Source organism: Apodemus sylvaticus, chromosome X, assembly GCF_947179515.1.
Source record: "Apodemus sylvaticus chromosome X, mApoSyl1.1, whole genome shotgun sequence".
In the NCBI taxonomy this organism is placed as follows: Eukaryota; Metazoa; Chordata; class Mammalia; order Rodentia; family Muridae; genus Apodemus; species Apodemus sylvaticus.
In genome coordinates, this window is record NC_067495.1 from 26,810,920 (window position 1) to 26,830,788 (window position 19,869).

Genomic DNA, 19,869 nt, shown 5'->3' on the forward strand with positions numbered 1-19,869 from the left:
ATAGAGCATTTGCTTAGCTGGTATGGGAATTGAGGCTTAATCCCTAATAGTGAAAAACAATCATATGTATGTACAAATATGCATATGAACATATTTACATGTACTTCAAGATTACTGATAAGCATACAGCTACCTGTGAATAAATATCACATTTTTTTGACTCTTTACTAAACCTAGACCCTGATTAAGATAACTTGGAATTTTTTTTCTCTAAAGAATTTGGGTAAACTGACAGTTGTCAAGAAAATAACCCATATTTTCAAAGCATTTACATGCCCAGCTCATTAGGTATTGAGAATTCTAAAGGAAGAGAGCAATTAGCACTCATGCATGAAACATAAAGTACAGTTTGCTACAATCGTTATCTCTTTCAACTAGGAAGGAAATCACCATCTTATTCAAGGATCATAGAACAAAAAGGACCAAGAAGATTCCTTTTGGCTTATACCTCGCCCCCTTTCCTTTCTTTTCCAGTCTTATTATTAAGAATTCTTTTTCAGGGTTAGAGGTATGGCTCATTGGGTAAAAGCACTAGGCACCAAGATGACAACCTGAGTCCAGGGACTGGGACCCACATGGTAAAAGAAGAGTGACTCACTGAAGTCCAATTGCATACCATGGCAATTGCATACAGGCACTAATGCACATACACACACACACACACACACATACACACACTAAATTTTCTTACAATTATTTTTACAAAGAGAAAGTGGGTGGAATTTTTCTCTTTCAAACGTCTGTTACTAGATCTTATATATCAGTTCTTTAATGAATTTTCACTTGAAATTTTCTGTCTCTATTGAGAACCATAGTCTTTAGTTAGAATTTAGTATTTCAGTTTTGGCCTATAGTTGGGATTTTAGAAGGCATCCAGAAGCATTTTTCAAATTTTTTTTTGCAAGTACAGTATGTGTGAGCACAGAGACATACTTAGTACACCTTCCATCCTGTTTGAGACGGGATCTCTTTTAGTTTGCCACTAATGTATCAAACTAGCTCAATGAATTTACGGGAATTCTCCTGCCTCTACTCTTCTTACAGTAGGAGTGGTTGAAGCACTATGCTATAGGTGCCAGCTTCTGCAGCCAGCTTCTGCAGGATCTCAGCTTCCGAACTGTCCCCAACCATACATGGCAAAAGCTTTTAACCCACTAAGCTCTCTGTCTAGCCTCACAACTTTACTTTAACAGAGTCACTTATGAGGGACACTTGGCCCTTTGAGAGAAATGTACATCTAAGAAAAATGTCCCGAGTTCTTTACATTCCTACAGAGCTATATAATATCAGAACAGCTGATTAATACAATATACCCAGGGCCTCACATGCTGGTCTCAATTGTCACTACATTTAATTTTCCAGAAGAGCTAGGTATTTAAAGAAATTGTGGCTTCTGGCAACCTTATTGAATTTTCTTCCATTTGAAACTTGTTTTGACTTGCTATATTTCACTAAGCAGCAAAATACACAAAGAGAATCAAGTGGCTTTTTTAATAAAATAAAATATTTTTTACTTAACTGGTACGTTTAAGAAAAGATTTCTCAACCTATAATATTCACATTTCAGTTCTTTGGATTGGTGGATTTAGTTATTTGCTGTGTGGGCTGTCCTTGCACAGCAGAAGGTATCAAAGGATCTTGGCTACAACAACCCCTCAGAGGTATATTGGGGATATTATGGGCATCTAGTAGGTAGAGGAGGCCAAAGATGCTGCTAAACCTCCAATTAAACACAAAGCAAAGCTTCACAACAGATATTCACCCAGTCCAAAGTCACTAACACAGACTGTTACCCCGCCTCAGTTTATTTGATTACATAAACATGCTGCCTAACAAATTCTAACACACAAAAGGAAAAGCCTCCCGATATAGACAAACATCCCTTGCTTTAGTAGAAGCAGAGGGAGGCAAAATGACAACACACAAACTGCTGCTCTATTAGAGAAATACCATATTGTGCCATCAGAACTCATAATTGAGCTGGGACAGTGGCACAGACCTGCAATTTTGGTACTCAAGAGGCTGAGACAGGAAGATTTCTTCAATTGTAAATAAGAGCAGTCTGGGCTCCATAATGAGTTCTAGGACAGCCTGGATCACAGAATGAAACCCTACAGCAAACACAAACGCACACACACCAAAGAAAAACTCCAGTAAAACAAAAACAAGACCCTAGGGATTATAATAAGCTTTAATCTTTATATCAACAAAAGATAACAAGTAAGGCAAATAATTATGAAATATTTTAAATCATGATTTATTTTTAAAGTGCAATTACAAATCAGCCAGTGTCTTTACAATGAGGTCTGATTTCATCTGAATCTCAGCCAATGCCAAGGTCATCTCTGCATAGCTACTGCCATTTACTGTCTTATTCAGGTGCTTTAGTATCCTTTCTCTCTGAACTTCACGCTTGTACTGACGGATTTTGGCCCTTCTCCCTGAAAAAGTTGTGGTCCAATTATCTGTTTTCCTTGTTCTACAATTTTGCATATACCCACCTCTAACATACTCAAAAGCAGAAGTAGAAACAGAGCAAAACGTAACCAGTTCTGCCTCCAAAGTGGATGACAAATGATCAACTAAGAAATCCTCATTTTCGAACTTCAGATACTTGAAGGAACATATTTCTGGGAGAACTTTGATGAGATGGTCGAGACACTGGAACAAAACTCCTTGGCTCCTGAAATGAAAAACAAGTGTGATGTGACATGACTGTGACAATACACAACAGTCATATGCAAAATCTTCTAGCAATCAATTAATATTTACTCATAAACACAAAGATCAATAGAATCAAAATGCATGCTTTCTTTGATAACATATTAGTTATATCAATGCACTGTCCTATGCCAATTAACTTAGTAGCAACCAGTCTACTGGCCTGATTATGTATCACTTGCTCAGTAACAACAACAGCGTAGTATTTACTGAATATTCACTATAGACAAGGGGTAAGTTCTAGAATAATTACTAGGTTCAAAAACAAAAACAAAACAAAACAAAAAACCAAAAGACTAAAACAGAGACATTAATTTTCTATACGTTCAAGAAATACCATGCCATAACTCTAACATGTCCCGGCACAGAATTTTATACAGAGATGTTGCTTACTTGTTTTCTGATTTTTTTTCAACACAGCATCTCTTTGTGTTTCCCTGGCTATCTAGAACTCACTCTTTTTTTTTTTTTTTTTTTTTTTTTGCAAATGACAAACACCTTTATTATTATGGGATCACAAAAGATAAAGTCAAAAATTGACAGCAATAGAGTTAGTGTTCTGTCTTTGCCAATTCCAGATCCATGGATTCAATCCATTACAGATCAAAGACATTTAAATGAGGCGTAAATTATGGTGAAGTACTTACACAACAATTTGGGTTTATCTGTAACAGGAAAGTACCTGTGTTGAACATGCATAGCTTGATTTTTTTCTTTTTTTTTTAATTTTTTTTATTCAATATAATTTATTTACATTTCAAATGATTTCCCCTTTTCTAGCCCCCCACTCCCCGAAAGTCCCGTAAGCCCCCTTCTCTTCCCCTGTCCTCCCACCCACCCCTTCCCACTTCCCCGTTCTGTTTTTGTCGAATACTGCTTCACTGAGTCTTTCCCGGCTAGCCTTAAACTTACAGAAGCCTGCCTTTATCTGCCTCCCAAGTACTGGAATAAAGACATACACCACCAGCACCTGGCTTTGAGAGATTTATTAGACCACTCAGACACACAAATTTCTCTGAACTGGTTTGAACTGGATGTGCATTACCTGCAATATATTGTTAAAATTCCTTCAAATGCCGTTCTCTGTTCCCAGGAGAAGAAAGCCCCACAATTTCGTAGCTTTCTATAAAGGTATATTTCTGTACATTCTTGAATTTTTTCACATTTCATGTGTTTTAGGAGCCATACTTTCATAAAATTTGGGGCATGGGCAGGTGACGTGACACAGAAGGAGTACTTGGGCAATACTCCAAGAAGTGAAAAAAGATCCTCCGTATGTTCTACAAGAAAAACACATCACAAGTTCTAGCCTTAAATTCTGTCTACTAGCAACTGTTTTTCAAAATCTTCTGATTCGATTAAGCATACAACAACAAAAATTACCCCTCAAATTACCTATTGATTGCTTCTTCGGGAATGCCAGTAGGTGGTTCTTACTAAAAAGATCTTGTAGATTAAAATCAAGGTTGCCACAGACAATATAATCATGCACAGTATTTTTAGGATGATCTCTGTCACTAATGTTTAGCAGCACAGTGCAACACAGTTTGTTGAATACTAAAAGTGGTGAAAGAGATGTTACGGCAGTGAGTATGTGTGTAGATTCTGCCTTAGATGACTGTCTGCAAATAGATCTTTCCTCTTCCTTGTTACCAGAGGTCAACTTCATCCTTTTGATCTCTGGTCCTGTTTCCTTTGATATCAAGTATGCTTCTGGAAGAGAACTCATACTCAAACTAATCATCTGACTTTGACACTTCATAAGATGAAAACTGGACCTGTTGCCTTGATCCATTATCAGTGATAATGTCATCTCTTTACATCTGTGGGGGGAAAAAGAACTTGGTTTATTATACATGTTCTTTTTTTTTTTTTTTTAAAAAATCAAATAGATGATTAAATGTTTACAAAACCAATAAAACAGTTACTCTCTCCTTCCCTTGGAAAAATCATTTTCAAGGCAAAATATTTAAAGTATTGCAAGTAAACCACAGAAATTTGGATAGGCCCAACCCCACACGGAAGAGGAGCTGGCCATAACAAACTAGGCTTGCTGTTTTGTTTTTTTGTTTTTAAAAATGGGGTGGAGATAATACGAAGTTGGGTAGGAAGGGAAGTGGAAGTTGATCTGGGGGGAGTTGAGGGAGGAGGGTTAATATGAAAATATATTGTATGAAATTATCAAGGAATAAATAAAATAATATTAAAATAAATGAGAAGAAACTAGTCATTTTTAAGTTCTAGTAATAATGTAGAATAAAATACCTTTAACATAAAATATGAAATTACTGCTGTCTTATATCCTCCCAAGTAATTGAAAATCCAACTTAAATATAGATTATTTCTTATCTTTCAGAAATTCTTCTCTGATGTAGGGTTATTTGGGCATATTCCAATTCTATCAACATTATCAAGGCATGGTGACACACCCCAAAGAGAGCATCTGCATGGCCTATTGAACTATACTAAAAATTATACAAAGAACTTTGAAGAAACAACTTATAATAATCAGACTGTTGATATTATGATTCTCTGAATATCATACACAGATTGTACAATGAAAAAAATAGCAATTTCGTTGGCATAGTGGAGAACTAAATTTTCAGCAAGGGGAGGCAGGGAGAAATGGAGTTACAAGATTGGTAGTGATAAAACTATGAATATGAAGGTTTTAGTCCTAAGAGGAAGTATAAGCATAGATTTCTGCTGGGCTTTATTATTAAGAATAAGACTCTACAGTCCGATGAATCAAAGATAGCTCTCATTTCTACACATAAAAAATATCCAGAAACAACAATCTACCTGGATCCCAACGAGCTCCATGTTATGTCCAGGCTTTCATTTCTAACCACAAATCACAATATTTGGGTACAACTATATAACTTCTAAGGAGCTTTTCTTTATAAGGTTATTCTGGCTGGTAAATCCCAAAGCATTTTTACATGCTTCCTGATGAAAGAAGGCACCATCTATGAAGTATACTCTTAGCATAAAATCAAATGTCACTCTAGATCTAACTTCTGATTTAGAAAAAAAATAAAGGAGACAGGGAAATATGTAAAGGGATACCATAGCATGAAATCAGCAAAGTCAGCCGTAGAACTTTACAGGGGGAAAGGCAGAGTTTCAAACCATATATTTCATGAAAAACAACATACATACTCAGGTTTGCAAAACGTATATATTAGAAAATAGATGTGCCTAAGTCACCACATGAAACAAAAAGCCCAAACCCTATATGGTCCATTGCCTCAAATGTCTTACACGTCAGTGAACAAGGAGGCATGGTAACACTTGGAACCCTCTAACTGCAATGGCTGGGACATGAGGATCATGAGTTTGAAGCCAGGCTGGGCAAAAAAGGGTTCTAGATCAACTTAGGCTACAGAGTGAGATCTTGTCTCAGGAATCCACAAAAAGACTCACTGAATCAAGATTAAGAGGAAGCCAATCACTAGGGAAGTTACTTGGACTCCATTCCTGTTAGGACAGTTGAATATACACACTAGCAGAGTCATTCCAACATTTCTTTCTCTGCGTGCACATTTGGGATTCCCCAATTTGGTGGAATCAGCAGATATTATTTTTCCTATCCATGATTTCTAGCTCAAAGGAGAAAAATCCTCTATTATCAGAGACTGTTACTTAACTAGAGACATAGCATGTGTGTATTGTAATGCCTTATAGAAACCACATTTCCAAAGCTCAGAATGAAAACAAATAGCTTATTTATATTTTTTTTTGTCCCAAGTATATGTTGAAATGAAACTTTGGGGAGAAGGGAGCCAATCAAATATTGAATTTAATTCCACTTCCTTTTTTTTTTTCAATTTTTAATAAGGCTATGAAAACAATTAAAATCACACGTGCCTTGTGCTGACTTTCTTTTTTCTTTTTCTTTTCTTTCTTTTTATTTATTCATTTTTTTTGAGCCAAGGTTTCTCTGTGTAGCCCTGGCTGTCCTGGAACTCACTCTGTAGACCAGGCTGACCTGGAACTCAGAAATTCTCCTGCCTCTGCCTCCCAAGTGCTGGGATTAAAGGCGCGCGCCACCACTGCCTAGCCCTTCTGCTGCCTTCTATTAGACAGTGTTGGTATGCAGCATTACTGTGTCATTATTACACTAAAATTTACTTACGGCTTCAAAGATGTGACTTTTGCACCAACAACTAAGTCATCATCCAGTACATGGCACCATGTCTGCTCTACAATATGTTCTGGCTCTGGAAAATTCTCTGGTAAGTTTTCCTCAGGGGTAGGGACACTGTTTTCATCGTCATCACAGAAAAGAACAAGACCGCCCTTAAAGGAAAATGTTAAAATAAATGACCACAAAAAAAAAAATAGACTGAATAACCCAAAATGTATATAAGGCAAATCAACTTTGCAGCCTTATGGCCTGATGAAGCATTCCAGCCCTAAGAACCATATCATTCCGAAGATAGCCATGACTACAGTCCAACACATTTGTAGATGTTTACCCCATATTGACACCAAAGAAGCACTTTAAAATAAATTCTAATAGGGCATAAGAATAAATAATGAAAATAAAATAACTTAAAAGTTATAGGTTACATATAACTTACTAAAATAAAGTTCAGGAAACAATTATATACTCAGGTCAAGAATCACGACCTGAGTGGAAGCAGACTTATCCAATATAGAGCCAGTGGGGACATAAAACTGGATTTTAATAAAGTTTGATAATATATACCACAAGTATGGTGAAAACAATCCAATCTGTGACTTGCACTGAGCTCACGATCTGAACTTCTGCAGTAATAAAACTGACTAAATTATCCTTTTGTGTGTAGTTTATAGAATTCTGCTGGAGTTTTATCATTACTCTCTGGACCATTCTCAAGTCATTTCCATAAACACAGGATTACAATTTGAATAGAATCCACAGACTTCGGAGAAATAACTGTATTACTTATTGAATCTATTACTTTGATGTCTAAATAGCATCTGTGCATCAATACATTAAACCCTTATAATAACCACAGTAGCCTTTGCCAGTTGTAGTATTCTTTACATTTTACAGATAAGACAAATGAGTTAGAGAGGTTAAGCAACCTGCTTGAAGTCACACAGCTACAAACTGGCAGAGCTGGCTTTGACCTGAAACAGACCAGTAAAATATTGGGCTCCTGAATCCAATGTTTTTCAATATTATGAACATTGCTCTGTCATCTTCTTTTAAATCCAATAAGTAATATTTTCTACTTTATTCTAATTTAAATAAAGTCTTTCACAAATCGTACATTGTTAATTGATTAAATGATAAAAAAAGTGAAATAACATGATTAACTTTACCTGTTCTATCTTTACCTCCTCATCACTTGGCATATAATCAACTTTCCCATAAACTGAGTTTAAAAGAGCCTTCCAAGAGTTTGCAATAAATTTATCCTTAAATGAGATATGCTGCTGGAATTTATTAAGAAAAATAAAAGAATTCTGCAAAACAAAAAGGAAAAAAGTCACCGACAATTTCTAAACAGGGCATATTGTGAGGTCAGGAAGCACTTTCTCTAGATAACCTCAGCAGAGAACTTTGGCAGAGAAAAAAGCTCTTTTGTTTATAGACTGTTACTTTTAACAAAAGAGTTACTTTGTGTTCACAGCAAGATTCAGGAAGTAACTGCTACATAGTTTAGTCACTAAGTTGAGTCTCCATACAGTAGTATCCACTTTATTGCTGGGTTAGTAACATTTACCACTCTGAATAAAACTTAGGCCTTGCAACAGTGTTACATTTACAAAACAAAGCAAAATCCCGGTTTTCTTTTTGAAATAATTTGTTTCAAAATAGTGTTCAGATGACTAAAACATGATGGATAGAAAATTTAGTATGAAGTTTGAAATTCTGTTCATATACTTTGTACAACAAAAATGTAAAGGTAAAATATAATAATATTCATAATCTGCTTTATTTGGTTTTGTGTCCCCCCCACTCTATGTTAACATTCTGTTTAAGCTCCACCCCACCGTTACCTGGCAACAGCCATGTGTGCCTGGCCCACTATAAAAGGGGCTGCTTGCCTCTCTCTTGGTCTCTTGTTCCTCCCTTGCTCCTTTTCTGCTTTCTTTACACTTTCTCTCTCCATTCCCTTCACCCCTCTCCACGTGTTCATGGCCTGCCTCTACTACTAGATTCTTCCACATCTCTACTCTCCTTCTCTGCCTTTGACTCTACTACCCTCTTAACTCCCCTCCCCATGCCTTGAATAAACTCTATTCTATACTATACTGTTGTGTCCCTTAAGGGGAAGGGATGCCTTGGCATGGGCCTACTAAGGCACCGCCTTCCCCCAGACTTCACTTACACCTCCATAGAACATATCTCTCCTCTCTTTATTTATTTTTTATAAATGCAACATTCTACTGACAAAAAAAAATCTGCTGAAAACTATTGAAGAAACTAACCTTGGCTCAGAACAGGGCATAGAGCAATATATTTCTTTTACTGTACAAGATTATTAGATTTTAGCTTTAAGGATGAAAATAATCATAGACTACTAAAATAGTTTGTTCATTGGATTGACTGAAGTTGTTTCATTTAGATAGAAATGTGAGACTTTAAATATTAATACAGCTTCCAATAAAATGTTTCACCATATTTCCAAAACTTTTGGCTTCCTTTCTTTTGAACTAAACTTTGTTTAAATCAATGACTGGAGGAGGAGGAGAGAGATTTATTTCTCTTACCTCATTACAACATGTGTAACGTGTCTAGTTAATATTTTGAAGCATCTTATGTTGACCTAGCTCTCCTGGCTTTAGACTGCTCAGACTCCATTTCTCATATACTTGTTTACTTATCATTTGTGGGAGGAGATATATCCACTCAAGGTGGGCTGACTGAAAATGGACCGTCTGAAATTAACACTGGCCTCTATTGTTTGTTTGTTTGTTTGTTATTTTCTGCCTCTATTGTTTGTTTGTTTGTTTGTTTGTTATTTTCTCATCCGGTCCCCTGTGCTCCAGGATAAAAATAGCAAAACTCTAGTTAAAAATACTGTGACGCTTGATTATTAAACCATAAAACTAAACCAAGCTCACTGTAAGAAATGTAATCAATATCAAAGTATTCTTCACCATCTTTTTGTAGACACATAATCCTGTAGCCAATAGATGGCTTACCTTTCCAGAATTTTCCCACATATGTTAAGAACTGTTTTCTTTCATTTCCTTTCAACCAGAAATCCAAACAAAACCCGATATAGGAACAGACTACCTACTTAACACTGAACCATGCTTTAAAATTCCTTATTGTTAACTCTACTACGCAGTCCCCAAATGGCACAATTTGGAAAAGTTTGAAGTCTAAGAATGAAGTTAGCACCCACAAAATTTTATCCAAGTAAATGTATATACTATAGGAGCTACCAAGGAGGCCTGAACATTTTTTTTTCTCTTTCTAGGAGTCAACAGTACCCTGGAATCTTACCAGAACTTCTTTGCTTTGCTTCTAAATTTTAGCACATTTTTTACATGTTCCTAAGGAAAGTTTTTAGTCTTGTATGGTTTCTGAACATTGCCTAAATTGGATCATCGTGTGTCCATCAGATTTTAAGGTTGTTCATGTTGTCCCTAACAGCTGTTGATCTCCCTTTCAGTGTCTCACACCATTCTAGCCTATTACACTTTACTTCTGGTGACCAGCATTTATGTTGTGTCTACTTGTGGGACATCAGGAACAACGACACCAACAATTGCTATGTACTCAATCGTTTCGACCTGGTTTGGGTCCTCCATGTTCTTCCCTCCTAACAACTAAGTAGATACAATGGATTCTACTTTTAGTTCTGAGACATTTATTCTTTCTGGGTCTGTATATTTCATCACACATAAAATGAGGAGTGGGGCAGGAACGAGTCACTAAAAGCCTTTCCACTTCCCGGATGACCCTGGCATCTTTTGTCAAGTTGACAAAAAGATTAAAGAACATATGATCTGTGCGGGTATTTCCAACAATAATAATTAAAGGGGGGCACAGGATACTCTGGATGTGACAGAGCATCACCCCATAGGCTAAAATAGGGAAAAGGAAGAACATTAACCCAGGCATACTCTGCTTCATGGTTACCACGAGATGTGCTGCTGTGCTCCACCATACTCTGCTTCATGGTTACCACGAGATGTGCTGCTGTGCTCCACCATACCCCTACTGTTCCAATATGCTGCCTAATCTGAAGCCCTAAGCAACTGCTGCTGGCCAGGGAGGGATGGAATTTTCTGAAACTGGTATCCAAAGAAATCCCTTCCTTAGAGCAGTGGTTCTCAATCTTAATGCTTAATCCCCTTAAAACAGTTCCTCGTGTTGTTGGTGACCCCCAACCATAAAATTATTTTGTTCCAATTTCATAACTGTAATTTTGGTACTGTTAGGAATTGTATATGACACCCAATGGCATTTTGCCCCACAGTTTGAGAACCATTGCCTTGGATATTAGGAATGTTGTGAGTAATGAATACTAAAAGAGTGCAATAGAACTGGTACATTTAGATAAAAGCAGTAATTCTTTCACATGGACTTTCATGGTCTGTCTGAATGAGTATCATCTATGCTTGCTTGGAATTTGGTATGTACTGACCTTAAACTCTTATTTCTCTCAAGTGCTGTGGTTATAGGCATGCACCACCATGCCTGGCTTTCGTAGAGAATTTCATTAGGAAGAAGATGAGAGTAGACTGCAACTTGCCTTTTAATGTGCTCTGAGTCACTCACTATATTCATTGCCCCTCTAAGAGGCATGCTGTGACATACTATCATGTACACCAGAATGCTCCCCAAACTGGGCTTCTTTTATTTTCATTCATAGAACTTGTCAACCCTACTAAATCTAGAACACAAAAGTTATCATTTCTAGACAACATACTTATATGTAGCATCACAATAATTTGTGTTACAATTTTTGAGACAGGTCTTGCTGTATTGACTCGGCTGTCCTGGGACTGTGTATACACAATGCTGGACTCTAACAACAATTACCCTGCCTCCCCTTTTCAAGTGCTAAAATCACATGCCTGAAACACCACAATCTACCTTCATAGTATTAATTGGTTTTTTTATAGCAGTGCCCCCAAACATAGAGTTCTTTAAAATACCCCTTTTGTCTAAACACAGAGTTGCTTAATCCTGCAAGCACATTTCTTTCAATGCTATGTGCTTCAGTTAAAACTCATTAATGAAAAAAAACCCAGAGGTAACCAGGGAACAGAGACACTAACATCTAATTGGGCTTCCAGTGCCGGAAGCACCAAATAATAATTTTCATGCTCCTCTTCAGCCAAAGGGTCTTCATAGCAATCCAGTGGTTTGGTCTAATGACAGAAAAGATCAACACAAATTGTGAAATAAAGTGAACATTCAGAGGATCAAAAAAAAAGCAAACCATATTTACCCAAAGGGCAGTTCTTCCTGAAAAAGAAATAATGTATTTTCAACATCTGGTAATTAGGCAAGTATCACTATGGGCCCTACTATTACCACCTCAAATTTCAAATTTGTATACTGTATCACAAAATATCAGCTCATTACTTTCTAGAAAACCCTAGAGCAAAGAACAATTATCTTCACTGTATAAACAACAGCAACAAAAGAAAAAAAAACATTTGGAGAGATTCCCATTCTGCTTAGATCTGAAACTTTGAGTGGGGGGGCAGAAATAATTTATCTCATTATAAAGGTTTCAAGGTTGCTTTAACTAGTCCTTGAATCTAAAGCATTTATGGCATTCATTGCATTTGTTTACTTCTGGGGTGTGTCACAGCACGTGTCCAGGCTTGTATGTGAAGGTTAGAGGACAACAGGTGGAAGTCAGCTTTTTCCTGCCAGGTGGGTTCCAGGCATACAGCACTGTCATCAGGCTCAGCATCCAGGGCCCGCATCACTAAGCCATCACTCCTCTCACATCACTCCTTTCCTCTTTTCAGAAGGAGCTTTATGCTCTTTTATTCCTTCATCAACATGATATTTCGGAAGCAAAAATAAAGTTCACTTACAGCAAGCACTACTGACATTTGAGTGACCATTAGATATGCTGTACGTAATAAACATTTATATAAAAACATGGTCAATTTATATAACATCTGTTGTAAACATCATATGTAAACATATGTTGAATGCATAAAAGATTCACTGGATATAATTTTAGAATTTTAAAGTATAAAAATCATAATTATTTCAATAGAGGAGCAAGCGTTTAAGTACTAAAATGACTATCATATATATGTCACATTAAATATATAGCATTTAGTATATTAAAATAAACAATATAAATATATATATGTATCTATAGACATCTACTGAAAACCATACTACATGAACAGAACTTACTGAATACCATATTTTGACAAAATCTGTTACTGTAAATGAGGTCAGCTGATCTGCATCCAGAGAGTCCTCAAAAACGACCAGTATTTGTTCAGTTCCAATTCCAGCAAAGTCATTCACCAGTACTAAGCTAAGTTGTTCCCACTTAGCAACAACCTGAAAGAAAGGCAACATTACAGGAAGAATACCAAAAAAAAAGAAATGTAAACCATCTCCTAAGTCTTTCTGTTCCATGCAGTTTTAAACTGATAACTTCATTGGATTACATGCACAAATGAACGCCATCAGCTTTACCAAAGTTAATTTCTATAAACCAAACTTATAAGGGAGAATTCATACGAACTGAAAAGCCTTAGCATATTTCAGAGTACAACTTTCAGGTGGGGAAGGCCTCTCAGAGTTTCTACTTTCTTTGCTCCTTTCCCTACTAGGTAGGAAAGTAAGCAGGGCAAGAAGCTATTTAATAACCAGCGAAGGCCTCTCAGATACATTTAACTGTTACAACTGCTGTATCTATATCTATGGACTGCTGCAGAGATAAATCACATTTGAGGGCGAAACCATCCCAATACACAGTGCTGGATTCTGGGGGAAAAAAATGCTTGTCTTTATAATATACATAATGAAGGCTGGGTTTTGTTTCTGGGATATTTTTTTTTTGCCAGACTTTTGGTAGGTAAGGGGAACTGGTTAGAGATAGTTCTTAATTTAAAATGTCAATTCTTCCAATAGTCATATTTTATCAATGCTTATCTAGAGGCTTTTATCATCCCAATTTCTATACTTAAAAGCTTATAATCTGTGCACAAATACAAACACTTCCCATAACTATCACTTTGGGAAGCCTAACATTTAGCATGAGTAAAACTCTAGTACAGAGTCTTTTCTGCAGCATGGCTAATTTAAGGATGACCTATTTCCCATAAGTCTCTGTGGATGTGCTGTTTACAATCAGACCAATTACCCAAGGAATTCAGTAGCCCTGATAATCGAAAGGCTTAACCCCAGTGGTGGTGAAAGAGGCATTGTTATTATCAGGGACAAACAGCAGGATACCTAGAAGCAGTCTACCTAAATAGAAAGATCTGTTACATTTATAATAGAATGGCCTAGGGAGGACAGGAGTTTAAAATAGATTTCTTAAAGGTCCATAGAGCTAAAGGCTTTAACACAAGTATCAGATCACCTCCCTTAGGCAGAATACCTCAACTTCCCTCTCAGAATTCAAGGAAAATAGACGTGCTACCTAGATGACACAGGAAGGTGGCTTAGGCTTCAGAAGAATGTAAATGGGACACCTCAATCTACATAAGGAAACAGCAACCCTGGTCCTCCAGGACTACTTTCTAAAGCTGTGATTCTTCACATGTATAGGGAGGCAGCATACCTGAAAAGGCACACGCCTCCCCACAATTTCGGGCACAATGAACTACAGAAAGGAGAAACGAATCCAAATTCGTTTTATGTGTTCAGCTCATATTGGTGAGATTTTATGGGTGTAGATCCTGACTTTCCTAGGACTCTTAGGGCATTTAAACAGCAAAGAACTATCCATGAATGTACATGCATATTTGTAATGAATCCTTTAAGCACTATTTAATATAAATATAACTGAATCAAAAATGGCAAGCACGCATATAATTTTAAACTTTTAGTAAAAAGGTAAAGGTAATTTTAATATAGTCACTTTTTGGTATAAGTGGAAGATGCACTCCTAATCCCTCATAGAATAAAAAAATCTGTGGATATTTCTTGGTAGAAGCATGGTGGTGCATGGCTTTAATCCTAGCACTCAGGAGGCAGCAGCAGGTGGATAGCAGGCTTAAAAGGCCAGCCTAGTCTACAAAGTGTGTTCCAGGATAGCCATTGCTACACAGAGAAACTGTGCTTCAAAAAATCAATAATAATAATAAAAATAATTATAATAGTAACAATATTGACCACATTGTGCCATATACTGTAAAACATATCTAGATTTTTAAAATGTCAAATACAATGAAAATTCAACATTGCAGTGATTATTCTGTACTAGTTAGGGAATAGGGATGAAGAAAGAGTTTATACATATTCAGTAAAAGCCCAGTTTGTGTCAAATGTTTTAAATATGCTGATGGCAGAATCAAGATATATAGAACACTTAGATATGGAAGGCTGGTTATTTAACCCAGTATATCCAGAACATTATCCTTTCAAGTCAATATAATCAATTAATAATCACAATATTTTACTGTATTTTTACTAAATCCATTTTTTTCAAATACAGTGTTGTATTCGTTCAATCTTGGTTTTCCCACTGTTGAGATATGGTACCATACCAAACCCTTTACTAAGTCTGAAATTTCAGGTTGATTTCATATTTTTACTACATTTTAATTCAGAGCACTCACATTTCAAATGCTCAATAGCTCCATAGGGCTAGTGGCTATATTAGACAGTACAACGACAAAACATATGTATCTTCTATTGAAATTACAAATATCTGTGCATACCTGAAAATGGGCTCAAATTTGAAATGTTCACTACACAGATTCTTGTCAAAACTTGCAGAGACAGTTTCCACTTGAGAGAAAGCCTAAGAGAAAATGTAGTCCTATCACTGAATTAAATATCTCTGGGGCACTTGTGAAGAGCTTGTCTGGGAGCAAATAAAATATTTGATGATTTAGATTCTCATTATTTAGTTGAGTTTATGCTCATTTGTATTTTTGTAAGCTACTCAGTTCCTTCCTGGAATAAAGTAGAATGAACAACAGATCCATGGCTAACACAAGGAAATATTCTATATGGGGAAAAATTGCTTTTAAAAATATAATTTTATTATTTAATAAAGTATTCATTCTATTATCTAAAACCTCACAGATAGCCATAAATAGTAAAGGTTCAGAATTCAATATTAGCAAATGTTCCATTCCATTTTATATCCCACCGTATGTATTGTTTTGATTTAACTGCTAGTATAATAGTTCAAATACAATTACTGTACTTCCTCTAACTTTAGGCATTTCAATATGGTTACACTAATAAAAATTACAGTTATAATAAGAAGACAAATATAATTAAAGTTTTAAATTTATGCATCCAAACTCAAAGCCTTTATGACTTCAAACACTGAGGCCCAAAATCACTATGGGGTAGAATATAGACAACTTTAAGAAAGAAACAAATAAAGAACAAACAACAACAACAAAAAAAAAAAAAAAAAAAAAAACGAGCTGGAGAGATGGCTCAGTGGTTAAGAGCACTGACTGCTCTCTTCCTGAGGTCCTGAGTTCAATTCCCAGCAACCACATGGTAGCTTACAACCATCTACAATGGAATTCTGATACCCTCTTCTGGTGTGTCTGAAGACAGCTCCATTGGAAAAAAAGTGAAAAATATAAAAAATGGAATCATCTACAAAGACTAATGATTAAAAACTGATTAACAAAATGGAAATGCTTAGATAGTCTAAACATTGTTGAGCACGATGGTAACACAAGGCTATAAACCTAAGTCTCATGAGGTCCAGAAAGCAGACTGGAAAATTGAAAGTCAGCCTGAACTATACACATTAAGACCAAGTTCTGTTTCCAAAAAACAAAATGAGGCAAAATACAAGAAAAGCCCAAGATTACAAAAAAATTAGAATACTGAAATTAAGCCCTGTACCTTAAATTTCTTTTCCGAAACAGCACAAGCCTTGGACAGGAATGACACGATGAAAAATCGGTTTCTTTTCCCTGCATCCAGAATCTGAACTGAACGGGGGTCGAGAAATGGAAGCTGACAAGCCCTTACAGGAATGCCATTCTGGAACAAAATGAGCTGATTCTTTCGAGTCAGGGCAATCAGAGACATTCTTAACTGGTTGTCGACCATCTCAGCTACACAGACGTGCACATGAGTTACCATACTACTGTAAGCAAGAGGGATCAGGTAACTATTGCTTAACATTTCTTGACTTTGAAGAGCGTATGCACAAAGGATGGAATTGGAAAATTCATAATCTGATTCTGAAAGCTTGTGGGTACATTTATCCTCAGATGGTTCTGCTAGCCCCAAGAAACCTAGGCCAAAATTTTCAATCTCACCTATCCACTCAATAGAGGAAAGCTTAACTGATATATTAGTAACTTTCCCAATTTCGGAAGAGATATAGAAGAACTGGTTAAGATATTGCCAAAAAACTATAGGGCCATCAAAGATCTTTGCATTCTCCTCCAATGCATGGTTTAGTTCAAAAGTCAAAAGTTTTTCCAATTTGTTGAGATTGTGAAGAAACAGTATATAATATTTGAAAACTTTATGATTGTATTTTCTACATTGTATCAAAATGCAAGGAAGGTTAATTTTAGTTCTGAAATCTGACACACAGTTACAACACAGAATTTTTAAATGAGAATCTTTCTCATTGATGTTTAAAAAAACAGTGGCTATCAGAAGGAATGTACTAGTTTCTCTGTCAAATATCATCCTTTTGACACCTATGACAGATGGATCTGTAGGCATTTCTGAATCTGCAAACTCTCCTCTGGACAACTGAAAAACAAGGATTTCCCCATTATAGCACAAGAACTTTGCTTCCTCATTAAATGGCATTGCTCCTTTGCCAGCCACTTGAATGCATGGAGTCTCCGTGCTGATCCAGTTCCAAATACAAATGGATTCTAGTTGAGGCCTTTAATCCTAAAGAAAAAAAAAAGACAGAGACTGAATAGAACAGGCATAGTACAAAACAAATTTTGTTAGAGACTTACTTATGATATGCTTTATAATAGACCCTGGCTGACCTTAGCATTCTTCCTCTGCTTCTGAAGTGCTGGGATTACAGATACGTATCAAGCACCTGGTGACAATGTCATATTTACTCAAAAAAAAAAAAAAAAAGCTAAGACTCATTAACTAAGAGAAGATACTTGAATGTGTTGTCATTGGGGAAAGCTTTATTTAGATGTTCTATTTAAAGTACCTTCTGTCAGAGAAATGGGTAAAGGTGCTAGCTGTGCAAGCCTGAACAGGTGGGTGGAGCAGAGTTCACTAAGAAAAAAAAAAACTGATATAGTGATGGGCCCTGCAATCACTGTGTTCCTTTGAGAGATGGAAGACGGAGTCAGACCCCCCAGCACAGCCCACAGGAATATGCAAAGCAGCAGCAGAAACTAGAAAGACTCTGCCTCAGCAGGGTAGAAGGTAAGAACAAAAAATGTCCAGAAAAGTACCCTGTGACATTCACATGTGTACCCCACACACGCACATGTGTACAATTAATAAGTAATATATGAAGCAGAGAGATGACTACAGAATTTAACCCAACAATGAACCGAAATGTGTATCTTTGGCAACTGCATTTCCAACCTGACCCCAGAGAAATGGACCCACATATGAAACAATACTACTACCTGGAAATATATACAGCACTCCTATTTGCAATACAAAAATTAAGAATTTGAATGATCACCAGTAAGAAAATAAACCGACAGAATACCACAGTTAAAAGAAATGTAATCCTTATCATGATGGTTGAATTTTAATAAAGAATATGGGGATCAAAGTAGGGAAATGGGAGTCTAGGAGATCTTTTAGTTACTCAAATATTTTTATAAAAGTTTTCAAACAAGTTTTAAACAATGTGTTCAATTTTTTTCCACAAAAAACAAGTATTGAAAACACTGTGGGAAAAGATGCTAAATGCTGTTTTAAGGTGAACCTGCTCCAGATGAGAGACATATGAGGTAAGACTTGGGTTGTCTTTTTTGGTGGAGGGGAAGGGCTGCTGAGGATTGAACATGCACTATACCAGTGAGCCACATTCCCAGTCCCTGGGAAAACGGTCTCTATAATTTACAACACAAGTAGTCTTCTCAATTTTTAAGAAAGGCAGCATTGTTACGTTCAACTAAAGCACCAAAGCTAATAAAGTTTGTTCTAGTACTTTATAAATCCAAGCTTTTATCAGCCTTGGCAATGTTTACATTTTCCCCCCTGGATATGTATTGTGACTTGTCCTGCAAGTTTGGCAGCATCTTTGGCTTTTACCCATTAGAAATCAGATACACTCCCAGTCTCGAGCTGTGACAACCACAAATGTCACATGGCAGAAACAAGAGTACTACTCCTACCTCATTAAGAACAAGTAACTTGATATAACATCTTTCCTTTTAACTTTCTATAACCACTTGGACTCTTTGAGTTCAAAGACATCTGTCTTGTGAGCGTCTCACAACTGTGGCGGGCATACCTGTAAGCTTGATCAGAGAGACATAGACAGGAAATTCATGTCCGAGAGTGGAGGCCAGCCTAGGCTACAGACCAAGTGGTAGGTTGCCAGCACTCTAAAGCGAGACACCGCAGCAGAGAGCCTTAACAGAAATAATCGCCCAGTATACTGAATACTCACAATGCAAATTATCTGCTGCCGGTCAGGAAACAAAGCAAAAGAAAACCAAACCACTTCTCCAAAGCAGCCAAATCGCCACGTTCCAGATGCACCAAAAGACTCCAAACCTCCCGCCTGCGCATTGCACGCTGGGACAACCGGCCCAATAGTTGCCTGAAAACAGGCGGCAAAGCCGGCTGGAGGAGGTTGCCAGAGGGGACTGAGAGGGGCGGAGCCTCCGACAGTTGAAGCAAATGGCCAGCTGAGCTGTAGGGGCTGGACTTCGGGGAAAAGCATCAGAGTGCTCCAGGCTACTTGGGGCGGGACCGCAGTGCCAAGAGGACGTCGGAAGGCGGGGTTTCTCCTTAGAGAAGCAAGTCGGAGCCCAGCAGAGCACATATTCCCGCCTCTACCCCCGGACAATACTTTGGGATTGGACAGTGTGAAAGTA

General features: G+C 36.9%; 1 protein-coding gene across 1 annotated transcript; it reads right to left on the minus strand.

Annotated features, from left to right (window-relative positions):
- Positions 1 to 2,233: 2,233 nt before the first annotated feature.
- Positions 2,234 to 19,725, minus strand: Fancb (FA complementation group B). The gene is made up of 9 exons (XM_052170452.1): positions 19,440 to 19,725; positions 16,712 to 17,728; positions 13,067 to 13,219; positions 11,959 to 12,051; positions 8,038 to 8,181; positions 6,860 to 7,023; positions 4,117 to 4,544; positions 3,767 to 4,001; positions 2,234 to 2,683 (listed from the first exon to the last, which is right to left on the minus strand). The coding sequence occupies exons 2-9, from the start codon at positions 17,639 to 17,641 to the stop codon at positions 2,275 to 2,277; spliced, it is 2,556 nt and encodes an 851-aa protein (XP_052026412.1). The 5' UTR covers positions 17,642 to 17,728; positions 19,440 to 19,725; the 3' UTR covers positions 2,234 to 2,274.
- Positions 19,726 to 19,869: the final 144 nt, after the last annotated feature.